Here is a 13625-nt window from a genome sequence, read left to right as displayed (position 1 = left end):
GTTGACCAAAATAGTCTATATAATGGCTATGAAACAAGTTTAAATAAGTTTAAGAAAATTCAAGTAATATAGAGTGTTGTTCTCTGATGATAATGGAGTTAAACTAAAATATAGTGGCAAGTTTTCTGCAAAACCCCCAGATATTTGAACACATTTATAACAAACCCATGAATCAAAGAAGGCATCAAAATGGAAATTAGCAAGTATTTTGAACTGAATGAAAATGAAAATACAACATATTAAAATTTATGAAACACTGCTGAGGTTTTCAGAGGGAAAGTTATATAAATGTCTGTGTAAGAAAAGAAGAAAGATATTAAATCAATGACTTCAGCTTCCACTCTAAGAAACTGTAAGAGCCAATCAAACACAAAGTAAGCAGAAGAAATGGGATAATAAAAGAGTGGAAATCAGTAAAATAGAAAAAAAAGAAAACCAATGAAATTAAAAGCTGGATTTTTTTGAAAAGATTAAAAAAAACTAATAAATCTCTAGTCAGATTGTTCAGATAAAAAGAGAGGACACAAATTACCTGTATCAGCAATGAGAGATATCACGCAGTATTAAAGGGATGATAAGGGAATATTTTGAACAACCATGTGCCAGTAAATTTGTCGTTTAGGTGGTAAAGACCAATTCCTTTAAAAGACACAAATCACCAATGCCTACTCAAGAAAAAATGGGAAACCTGAATAGTCCTACATCTCTTAAAGAAATGGAAAACCTTCCTACAAAGAAAATTCCAGACCCAGATTACTTCACTAGCTTCACTGGGAAATTCTGCAAACATTTTAGGAAAAATAATACCAATTCTACACAATCCTATCCAGAAAAGAAATAAGAAGGAATACTTTCCATCTGATTCTAGGGGGTCAGCGTTATCCTGGTCACAAAACTTAGGAAAAGAAAATCATAGACCAGTATCTCTCATGACTATAAGTGCAAAAAATGATTAACAAAATTTTAGCAAATGGAATACAACAATTTATAAAAAGATGTATCATGAACAAGTGGGGTTTATCCCAGGAGTGCAAGAATAGCTTAAGAATAATTAGCTCTAAATGATCATAGACCTAAATGTAAAACCTAAAACTGTAGGTATCTTAGATGAAAACATAGGAGAAACTATTTGTGACCTTCCATTAGGCAAAACTTTCTCAGATATGACACCAAAAGCATGATCCACAAAAATAAAAATTGACAAGTTACACTTCAACAATATTAAACATTTCTATTCTCTGAAAGACAGTGAATGAAGAGAGAATGAAAAGACAAGCCACACACAAGATGCAAATATTTGCAAATCATATATATTTGCAAAATACATACACACAATTCAAGAAAACATGGGGATAAATGATTTGGAGAGTTACTTTAACAGGGCAGATATACAATTGGCATATGAAAATATGCTCAACACTATTATTCATTAGGGGAATGCCAAATAAACCTACAATGAAGCATCACTACATATTTGTTAGAATGTCTAATCTTTAAAAGATTGACCATACCAGTATTGGTGAGTATGTGGTACAACTAGAACTCTCATAAGTCGTTGGTGGAAATATAAAGTGGTTTAGTTACTTTGGAAAACAGTTGATACTTCCCTAAAATATTAAGCATCCATCTACCTTATGAACCAGCCATTCTACTCCTAGAAATTTATGCAAAGAAAATGAAAGCATACATTCATACGAAGAATGTATACTTTGTTCATGTATAAATGTTCATAGTGGCCAGGCATAGTGGCTCACACCTGTAATCTCAGAACTTTGGGAGGCTGAGGGAGGAGGGAGGGATTGCTTGAGACCAGGAGTTTGAGACCAGCCTGGGCAACATAGTGAGACCCTGTGTCTACAAAAAATTAAAAATTTTTAACTAAAAAATTAAAAATTATCTGAGCATGGTTGTGTGCCCCTGTAGTCTCACCTACTCAGGAGGCTGTGGCAGGAGGATTGTTTGAGCCTGGAAGGTCGATGCAGCAGTGAGCCGTGATTGCACCACTGCACTTCTCCCTGAGTGACAGAGCGAGACCCTGTGTCAATCAATCAATCAATCAATGTTCTTAGCAGCTTTATTTCTAAAAGCCTACAGAAAAAAAACTAGAAATAACTCAAATGTCCATCCCATCCATAGGTGAACAGATAATCTATACAATAGAATACCCAGCAATAAAAAGGAATAAACTCTTGATATATTCAACAATGTAGATGAATCTCAAAGTAATTACACTGAAGGAAAGTAGAAAATAAAACAAAAAAAGTACATATTGTTTGATTCAATGTATATATAATTTAGAAAATGCTAACTAATGTAGAGTAATGGAAAGCAGATCAGTGGTTGCCTGAAGATAGGAAGATGGGGAAGGGACAGGAGGGAGAGATTAAAAAAGGGCATAAATAAACTTTAGGAGTGATTCATTTTGCATGACAGATGTGGATATGTTCATTATCTTGATTGTTGTGTTGCTTGCACAGATGTATATATATTTCAAAACTTACCAAATTTTACCCTTTGAATATGTGACTACTAATTGTGCAATACTGTATGTCAATTATTTTTCAATAAAGCTGTTTTTTTTTTAAAAAAAAACCTTAAAAACAATTAAGAAAAAATAAAAATGATAAGGAATGACTAAATGGTTACTTTAGAAGGAGACAGTGAGAGAAGGCCTTTCTCAATGGGATAGTTCATCAGTGGCCTAGGTCAAAATGGCAGGTGATTGGAAAGTTATAGATAGCTTGATGGGCATACTCTTCATGCCCAGGACTCTCACTAGGCACACCGGATACTGAAAGTACTGCAACATCTCATCAGCTGATCTGGTCTTAGCCCACTGAGGCTAACTAAGCCCATTACCTCAGTGGGCTAAGACCAGATCAGCTGATGAAATATTGAGGTCTACTTCTACTCTGGTCAAGATTGTCATGGAATTGAGTGGGCTGAGACTGAAGACTCAATGTTCTTATTACCTATAGAGGAGAAAGCTTGGGCAAGAAAAGAGATGTTCATGAAACAAGCAAACAAACAAAAATAAGAAAAGATTTTGTTTAATCTAGAAAAGAAGGAAGGAAGAGAGGGAGGGAAGTACTTAAGTTGAAGGCAAGTTGCGTTAATACAAAGGCATATCATCCTAATTGTGTAGGGATCCTCCCTCCTGCTCACCTTTTAACTTGCCTTTATCCAAAAAGCGAAATCCAAGGTGGAGCCAAAATAGGAAATTTAGAAAACTGGAAGTTCTCACTGACTATGAAGTTATACTTCATTTTAGAAAGCAGGAAGGACCAAAATTTTTAGAGTTTGCCTCACCTCTGGGTAATTTCAAACACATTTATCTTTTCCAGGACATCTAAAATGACTGTGTGACTTGTTTTTTTTAAGATAACCATATTTTATTATAAATAACAATAAATATCTTCATGTGACAGCAATTTCTAGAGATAAAAATTTTCTCTTTTTCTAAGTAGTATTATATGATTTTAACAAAAGCTATGAATCAAGACATAGCCTTTATATGCTAGAAATAATAGAACTAGTACTTAAAGTAGCAACCTGACAACTCACAAAAGAATATTATAAACATATCATGCCTCATTAGTTCAATTATGTCTCATTTGGTGTTAATAATCTTATTCTTATTCAATATAGCAAGTGCTTGTGCGTATTTTCCCTTTTAATATATATATTTTTCTATCTGTGCATCTGACTGTTAATAGATGAAAGGTAAACCAACAATCTCTTTACCAGGTGACCTAAACCATCTCAAAAATCATTTAAAAATGCTATTTTCCAAAAGATATTTTGGACACCTTACAGATAAACTAGTTGAATCGAAGTTATTTTCCAGAGCACCATTCAATATTGATATTGCTTCATTTTTAAGGATTGCAGATATACAGGGTATCTGGACTTTAGTGTTCAACTAAAAAACTAACATAACATCAAACACTTGCACACACATGCACGCACAGAGGAAGATTAGATTATAAAGGTTAAAAACTGTTAACCCATGGATTTTGTTTGGCTTGCATGTTATTACAATTTTTGAATTAGTCGTGAGCCTATAGAAATAGGAAGATTTCACACAAAAGTGACATACTTCTGGCTTTTCTTGAAAAAATCTGAAATGGGTTTTCATTTTTTCAGAAAAAATCTGAAATGGCACTGGATCTGAATTCTGTCATGACACCCATCAGGAAGGAACTGAGTGGTGATGTCCCCTTTAGATGGAACATACATCCTCCAGTTTGCCATGTTCTCCACCGTTCCCTTTGGCAGTCCTCACGCTGGCTCTCACTGCTTCATGAATTTCTAATACCTGTCTGGCCCATAAAGCCTTTTGAATTTGCAAAAGCCCCTACATGTAAAATCAATGGACTAATGGACCTGCCAAAGGAGACCTCTTTTCTATCTTTAGTCTGTACGTTTCTTAAATCAGAATAAATACAGAACTGAATGTTCTGTCTTAAAGATGATCCATAAAAGAAGTTTCAGACTTACATGGAACCCTGTCCAATCTCAAGTAATCTTTACCGTCTTTCATATTTCAAGGTTAATTTCTCAGTTATAGCTTTTTGCATCCATTTTTTTTATTGCCATTTAGGTCTTGCTAAAAATGCAGTGACAACTGGCAAACATTACCGGACTAGGTTAAAAACACACACTGCTTTAAGGACACCTTTACATACAATCAGCAAGTGTAGCTGTGTAATGTTAAGGAATAGCAGCAGACAGAAGTTGTATTAACACATATAGGTTACGCCATTACAAACGTCAACATCAAATAGAAAGTTGTCCATGTGTAATTTCACACTATGTGGATTACTGAATGAACCTTGTCTTTGTTCTTACTATGTTATGAATTATGGACTGGAAATCCCTTTCCCCATCCTCTACATGCATTCTACTTTTGGCCCGGGTAGCATTGATAGACACCAGAGCCATTTGAGGCTGTCTGAGAAAAGAAACTTGTGATCCTGAAGCATGATAATAGCCCTCCATATAGTTACCAGGAAATGATGAATGTGTGAGTGTATAAACACATACAAACAGATATATATATATGTGTAAATGTATTACACACATATATATGTGTAAATGTATTATGCACATATATATGTGTAAATATATTACACACATATATGTGTGTGATGTATAGATATAGATATCTATATCATATCTGTATCTATATCACATATCGATATAGCTGTATGGGTGATATCTATATCTATATTACCTATATAGACATTTACACATATGCATGCTTAATAGGGTTACACTACTTAGCAAGCTTCCCAGGGCAGATCATTCTCAGTTCCCTCACTTATAAAATGAGAACACTTGGAAGTCATATGATTTCAGAGAAGGAAGGATCTGAAGAATGCGTGCTTCAAAATTCTCTTTACTAGTGGTGGTAGAGGTGGTGATAATGGCAGTTGTGATAAGAGTATCATCATTATTAAAAAAAAATTCCAAGGCCACTAGAGACTAAGTGATCTACTAAAGGTCATATGTCTAGTTAACGTTAGATGCAGGACTAGAACTCAAGTCTCTCAACCTTAGTTCAGTGTATGTCATGATATTATGACTGATTCTTGGATGGAATATAGCTCCTCCATTTTCCCTTCCTTTCATTATTGATGTCGTTGTTATTTTTTGTTTTTAAAAAATCTTTTTAGCTTGGTGCTTTTTGATCAAGAAGAGGAAAGTCTATGATATCATTCTCTAAATGAGTCTCATCTGAGCATCATTGTATGTTGGATCTAAATTTGATTTTTCTACATATAAAATGTCTTGAAAAATAGGCAGATACACTTTTGTGTGTAGAAATTTTATTTCTTTAAGAAGTTATTGTAAATTAGAATGATACCTTTTCATCCAGCCTAATGTGGCACTTCATGAGAGATTTGTTTTTTTACAACTTTGGTAAAATTTAGGGACAACATTTATAGATTTAAGTAGACTACCAACAGAAGTGATACTAGTAAGCTCCCAGAGGTTATAGATTATATAAGACTACATGGTTTTAGTAGAATTTTCTAGGAAAAGATATGCCAGAACAGAATTGAAGCTTGATAAAATTTGACAAATGCTAGAAATTTGCATCTCTTTCAGAATTATTTCTTTTCTTTCTTTCTTTTTTTTTTTTGAGATGGAGTTTCACTCTTGTTGCCCAGGCTGGAGTGCAATGGCATGATCTTGGCTCACCGCAACCTCCACCTCCTGGGTTCAAGCGATTCTCCTGTCTCAGCCTCCCGAGTAGCTGGCATTACAGGCATGTGCCACCACACCTGGCTAATTTTTTTGTATTTTTAGTAGAGACGAGGTTTCACCATGTTAGCCAGGATGGTCTCAATCTCCTGACCTCGTGATCCACCCGCCTCGGCCTCCCAAAGTGCTGGGATTACAGGCGTGAGCCACCACGCCCGGCCTTATTTCTTTTTTTCTTAACAAATGTGTAATTTATCTTCTTTAGCCATCTATCAAAAAGATCTTTTAAGTTCCCTAAACAGCCATATATTAAATTTAAAACATTTTCAGATGGCTTTATGATTAATTTTTAGGGTAGTAACATTCTGACACTTTATTCACGTTTTTATTTATTCAAAGATAGCTTTAATATCCTGTTACATGCCAGGCCTTGTGATCAGCTCTGAGGATATACATGGTCTCTGCCCTCACACAGTTGCCAGCTTGGTGGACATCTTTTCTGTTGTATTAGTTTTGAGAGAAGATGCTGTAAGTTCAGAAAGTCGAAACTCAAATCAGCATAATTCATCATCAAGGCAACACCGTAATTCGATTAAAAGACAAAATTCTGAATTTTACAGATTTGTATGGTTAACATCAGTTTATTAATTGCCAATTGCAGATGTCGTATACCTTGAAAAATTATCATTTGCCATTTTATTTATCTCGAAGAAATATACTCACAATAATTTATGAAACAGGAGAGATTGCTTGTAAGCAATGAAGCTGCATTGAGTTATAGCCCTTACAATTAAAATGATCTAAATTTTATTGCAACCCAACACATCTCTATCAAAGCATTACAGCAATCACTCTTTTTTATTATTTTGAAAAGAGTATACTTCTCAGCTTGGGATTGACAGCTTTAAAGACTAGCAATATTGTTTTTGTTATTTCTTCATTCAGGGTTTGAAATATGAACTTTCTCAGTACCTCAGGAGAATTTGTTATAGTATAAAACTGGCGATTATTTTAATACAGTTGTATAAAAACATTATGATTATATCAATATGTATTAAGTTACTGAGATTGTGTCAAATTATAATTAGTGAGACTAAGATGTTGACTCCATTTTCAGTCTTCCACTTAAACAAAATAACTTCCGTTATACTTTTCTGATCTAATTGAGATGTTGAGCTTAAGTCAGACATTCTGGGTTCTGGTTCCTATTTGTATAATAACTAGTGCTGTGATTTTGACCAGCTCACTTCATCTCTCTGCATCTCATTTTATTCATCTATAAAATGAGAACTCGACTGGGATAGCCCCTCACTTCCATTCAAATTCTCACAGTCTGTTTTTTCTTGGATAATCATTATTATCATAACCATCATTTTAGTTCTGGACCCCAAGTCAAAATTTAAAAAGCTTCTCTTTTCCTTTATTAATTATAATATAGAAAGATCCTTAGAAAGACAACTTCCCCTGATACCTTCATCACCCTACCTAATGCTGAAGTTGTTTTGAGCAACAATTACATTGTCAAAGCCTTAGAATGGGATCCTTAGCTTAGGGGTCAGTTATACCTTGAAAGATATTTTATTTAATATTAAACTCTTTTACATATCTATTAGAACTCTTCTTATTTTTCACATCTCTGCCCGCCTCTGCTCCATTCTCATTTCATTTTCCTTTAATGGTGTCATGTTCCTCTTCTTTTCCCAATTTTGACATCTCAGACTCACCGTTGTCTACTCTCTCTAACCTCCACCTCATTTATTCAATCATCAAATCATTTCTCCTTTATAATATTTTTGTAGTTTTCTCTACTTCATACACTTCACTTCTGATATTAGATGTGTTATTTTTGTTTTTTCACATCAAGCAATTCTTCAGTTCTCAGTGGACACCTGCTGTGTGTCCTACAATTCAATTCAGTTCTGCCACTATCTACCAGGAGTTAGCATTAGATCCCACAAGTTAAGGGCTCAGTCCCACAAGACTGCCTTCACTTAAAACACCAGTCACAAGTCCCAGGTTGTCACCTATACTCCTGACCAACCAGCTATATGTCGGGATTCTCATGACCCCCTCGTTGGGTTTGATAATCTGCTAGAATGGCTCACAGAACTCAGAGAAACATTTACTTATGTTTACCAGTTTATTATGAAGGATATGATAAAGGATACACATGAACAGTCAGATGAAGAGGTACACAAGGCAAGGTCTGGAAGTGTCCTGAGGACAGGAGCTTCTGTTCCTGTGGAGTTGGGATGCACCACCCTCCTGGCACATGGATGTGTTCACAAACCTAGAAGCTCTCCAAATCCTATATTCTGTTGATTTTTATGGAGGCATGATTGATTATTAACTCATTCTCCAGCTCCTCTTTTCTCCTAAGAGAAGGCACAGGGACACTAAAAGTTCCAGTGTTTGAATCATGACTTGGTCTTTCTGGTGACCAGCCCTCATCCAGGAGCCTTCCAAGAATCCCCTCATTAGGACAAAAGATGCTTCTATCACTCAAGGAATGTCAAGGGAGTTAGAAGCTCTGTGCCCAGAACCCAGCACAGAGACAACATGTTTCTTACTATTTCTAAGTTTAAACATTTGATTTTTCATTTCCTCACTGCCCTCATTATTCTAGTACATGGTTTCCAAAGTTTGGCTTATTAACCACACACATAGAAATCCCCAGAATTTTATAATTGGAATAACTTGAAACACCTGTTAATGTAGATTTTTTGGGTGGGGGGTGGGTCCAGACCTTCAGAATCAAAACCTCTGAGGCTAGGATTCTAGACACCTACATTGTTATTAAGCATCCATTTCAACATGCCTATGAATTCTTCATATTCTTTTACATGACTGGATGTAGGCTAAAGACTAATGTGTACTGAACTAGTTTTGGACGGCTGCCTTTACATACTCTGCCCAGATCACATAGCACCTTGCTTTAGAATAGAATAGAGCATTACCTGACACCTCTTATACTCAACCTTTGATGTTTCTGTCAAAACTCAGAGGCAGTAGGAAAAGTCTTGTTTAACATCCTGTTACACTTAATTTAATTCATTTTTGTTCTACCTTTGTAAGATTTCTAAATATTAATGAATACATGATTAGTTAATTTAGGCATAATTAGCTTCATCACATTTTAGGTTTTTCTTACTCAGACTTAGCTGAGAAAATACAATATTCCCTGACAAAATTCTCTAGTTGTTTCAGAATTAGGCACGTGAGGTTCCTAATTTTCCATGGTATCTTTTTTCTTACTATTCTCTTAATCTTTATATTTAATTAAGTCTCTTTCTTTGTCTCATAGAGGATCTTTTTTGCAGGCAGAACTTTCCATAATATTCTCATTGATTGTATTTGTTCTCTAAAATTTTTGATCACTGTTGCTACTGGTAACACACACATGCACATACTTACCCCCCTTAGGGTACCAGAGCATTGTAGGAGGGAAATTGGTTGTCTTAGGGAAAGCTTTAGCTGCTGAGATAAAAGTGATGGTGGCAGAATCTTTGGTAGAGTGTGGGCAGTCCTCCTGCCAGGCTATCTGGAAAATGATCATTTTATTTAAAACCTACAAGTGTTTCTGTGGAGAGAAGATGTCAATCTCTAAATTACATTTTCGTTACAGACATAGTGGAGATGAATCTCAGAAGTGGGTGTTTGGAACTGATGGTTGCATTTATTCAAAGGTAAGGACTTTATAATCCACAGCTTTTATGCCTAAGTTTTTCTATTCCCAGATTCTTATAAAGGGTACTATCTATTGTTTAGAGCAAGAAATGCTCTTTCTGCATATATGACTTCACTCTGTACCTAGAAATTTAGAATTTAACTTAACTCAATAATTTCCTTTAACTTTTTTTTAAATTTTAAAACACATTTTCTAAAGTCAAAAATAATTTTTCCTAATTCATTGCTATAATATTACCCAGCATTTTAGGGCATCAGTTTTCTTCTACATTGAAATGAAGAATTTGGTACTTTGGGAAACTACCAGTATCTACTACTGTTGAACATGTCTAGACAACCCAGCAATTCCCCTACTAGTCATATGCCAACAAATGGTCATATGCTTACATATATTAAGGAAACAATAAATTAATAAAATGTTAATAGCAATACTAATTCTAGTAGCTTCAGAGTTGTGATTACTCAAATGGATGTCAGCAGTAGAAGGGATAAATAAATTGTATTAGACACTGTGTATTCATTGGAATACTATATGGCAGGGTTGGCGAATGTTTTTCTAAAGAGCCAGACACTGGATAATATGTTAATGGATGGATGTGTCTACATTTCAATAAAACTTTATTTACAGAAACAGGTCAAGGTCTGTTTCTCATTTCTAAGACTTCAACAGAATGGGCTTTACTGTCTATATTTCTACTAATGTTCTCATCCCAACCACTTGAGTAATCTCTAAGAAGCTTTAGAGTTTCCCAAGGTGGCAGATGAGAGGATTCTCCAGCATTCCTCACCCACCTGGAAGAAGCAAACCAGTGTGTAGAGATTCACACTGTGAAGTTTTATCCAAGAAGGAAAACAAGCTTAACAGACAAGCAAAAGAAAACCTAGATGCTGGGAAACAGAAGGTGGTCAGGCAGCCTGCTTGGTGGGGTCTAGCTGAAAATGGCAAGTGAATCCCCAATATGGGAGAGGGAGAGTGAGTTCCTCTGTGATCTACCTCCCCCTGGGGAATCCAGGACACAGAAGAGCACCTTGAGCCTCCCAAGCCCTGGATATCACACTGGGACACTGTGTGAGAAAGAATGACACTGGAAAGTATATCACCCATTTTCCTAGACACGGACACCAATAAGAGGATCTGAAAACCAATACAGAAATCCAAACATAAATCCAGGATTAATGAGAAATTTATCAAGGACATCTATATCTCCAAATAAACAGCAGTTGGGCATGGTGACTCATACCTGTAATTCTAGCACTTTGGGAGGCCAAGGCAGGATTGCTTGAGCCCAGGAGTTTGAGGCCAGCATGGGCAACATGGCAAGATCCCAGCTCTACAAAATTTAAAAATTAGCCAGTCCTGGTGGTGCATGCCTGTGATCCCAGCTACTCAGAAGGCTGAGGTGGGAGGATTGCTTGAGTCTAGGAGGTCAAGGCTGCAGTGAGCTGTGTTCATGCCACTACGCTCCAGCCTGGGTGACAAAGTGAGATCTTGCCTCAAAAAATAAAAATTAAATTAAATTAAGTAAACAGAACAACTGGAAATAAAATTTTCATTGAAAGAATTACAAAATGCATTTGAGAGCTTCAACAATAGCCTAGATCAAGAAGAAGAAAGAATCTCAGAACTTGAACACAGGTCTTTGGAATTAATCCAGTCAAACAAAAATAAAGAAAAAAAAGAATAAAAAAGAATGAATGGGGCCAGGTGCAGTGGCTCACACCTGTACTCCCAGCACTTTGGGAGACTGAGGCAGGTGGATCACATGAGGTCTGGAGTTTGAGACCAGCCTGACCAACATGGAGAAACCCCGTCTCTACTAAAAATACAAAATTAGCCGGGCGTGGTGGCACATGCCTGTAATCCCAGCTACTGGGGAGGCTGAGGCAGGAGAATCACTTGAACCCAGGAGGCGGAGGTTGTGGTGAGTCAAGATCGCGCCATTGCACTCCAGCACTCCAGCCTGGGCAACAAGAGCGAAACTCTGTCTCAAAAAAAAAAAAAAAAAAAAAGAATGAATGGGCCAGGCATGGTGATTCACACCTGTAATCTGAGCACTTTGAGAGTCCCCCACAGGGGGCTAATGTCTAGAATTTACAAGGAACTCAGCAGCAGCATAAGCCAAAACAGATAACTCTATTAAAAAGTGGGTGAAGGACATGATAGACATTTTTCAAAAGAAGACATACAAATGGCCAACAAGGGTATAAAAAATGCTTAACATCACTAATCATCAGAGAACTGCAAAATTAAAACAAGATACTTGTTACACTAGTTAGAATGGCTGCTATGAAGAAGACAAAAATAACAGATATTGACTAGGATGCAAAGAAAAGGGATCACTTATACACTCTTGGTGGAAATGTAAATTATTATAGTGCAACTTGTATAGAAAGCAATATGGAGATTTCTCAGAGAACTTAAGATAGAACTACCATTTCATCCAGCAATCCCACTACTGGATATCTACCCAAAGGAAAAGAAATCATTATATCAAAAAGATACATGCACTCATATGTTTATCATAGTACTATTCACGATAGCAAAGATATGGAATCAACCTAAGGTTCTATCAGTGAACAAATAGACAAGAAAATGTGGTATATATACACAGTGGAATATTATTCAGCTGTTAAAAAGAATGAAATAATATATTTTGCTGCAACATGGATGCAACTGACAGAGACCATTAAGTGATACAACTCAGAAAAAGAAAGACAAAACCCATATGTTCTCACTTATAGGTGGAAGCTAAATAATGTGTACACATGGACATAGAGTGTAGAATGATAGATATTGGAGACTCAGAAGGGTGAGAGGATGGATAATGAGAAATTACTTAATGGATGCGATATATATCATTCAAGTGATGGATGCACTAAAAGCCCAGACTCCACCACTATGTAATATAGCCGTGTAACAAAATTGCACTTGTGCTTCTTAAATGTATACAAATAATAGTAATTATAAAAAAATTTAGGCTCTGTCTACAGCTCTTCACTTCAGAGTCATCACCAGAGTCACCCTTTATGATCCATTCATGGTAATATAGGTTTTGTCTATCCTGCTTTTTCAAACTCTCACAGCCTCTGTTCATTACCCGGTTCCAAAGCTACTTCCACATTTTTAAGCATTTGTTATAACAACACCCTACTTCTGGGTACCAATTTGTCTCATTTGTGCTGCTGTAACAAAATACCACAGACTGGGTCATTTATAAACAATAGAAATTTATTTCTCATACTTCTGAGGGCTGGGGAGTCTAAGACCAAAATGCCAATAAGTTTGGTGTCTGGTGAGGGCTGCTGTCTGCCTTGTTGCTACATCCTCTGGAGGGGACAAATGCCATATTCTCACATGGTAGAAGGGACAGAAAGGGTTGAACAAACTCCCTTGAGCCTTTCTATAAAGGCCCTAATTCTGTCCATGAGAGCTCTGCCGTATGACTCAATCAACTCATAAAGGCCCTACCTCTTAATACTATCACATTGGCAATTAAGTTTCAACATGCGAATTTTGGGGGACACATTCAGACCATAGCAAATGAGTTTTGTGTGGAGGGTTACCAGCTAAACACCTCCCTATGGACAGCTTCCCGTAACTCCAAAGTCAGTTTGCAGTGAATACTACTGGTGCCACCCCTCAGTGACTTCTTCGACGTCCAGTGAGACATGGCTGTGCCCTCTCTGATGTGAACTGGATCTGAGCCATGAGTCAGGCATCTTTCTAT

The 13625-nt window shown here is 36.3% G+C and overlaps 1 protein-coding gene across 2 annotated transcripts in view; it reads left to right on the top strand.

Moving 5' to 3' along the window:
• Positions 1-13625, top strand: part of DCDC1 (doublecortin domain containing 1) — a 497588-nt gene that overhangs the window by 273471 nt on the left and 210492 nt on the right. For both annotated transcript variants that reach the window (XM_055094254.2, XM_055094255.2), the window contains exon 18: positions 9836-9896. In XM_055094254.2, the coding sequence (XP_054950229.2) occupies positions 9836-9896 (61 nt within the window). The remainder of the gene's footprint in view (positions 1-9835; positions 9897-13625) is intronic.

The sequence above is a fragment of the Pan paniscus genome, chromosome 9 (assembly GCF_029289425.2).
Source record: "Pan paniscus chromosome 9, NHGRI_mPanPan1-v2.0_pri, whole genome shotgun sequence".
Classification (NCBI taxonomy): domain Eukaryota; kingdom Metazoa; phylum Chordata; class Mammalia; order Primates; family Hominidae; genus Pan; species Pan paniscus.
This window is presented reverse-complemented; position numbering and strand designations above follow the sequence as displayed.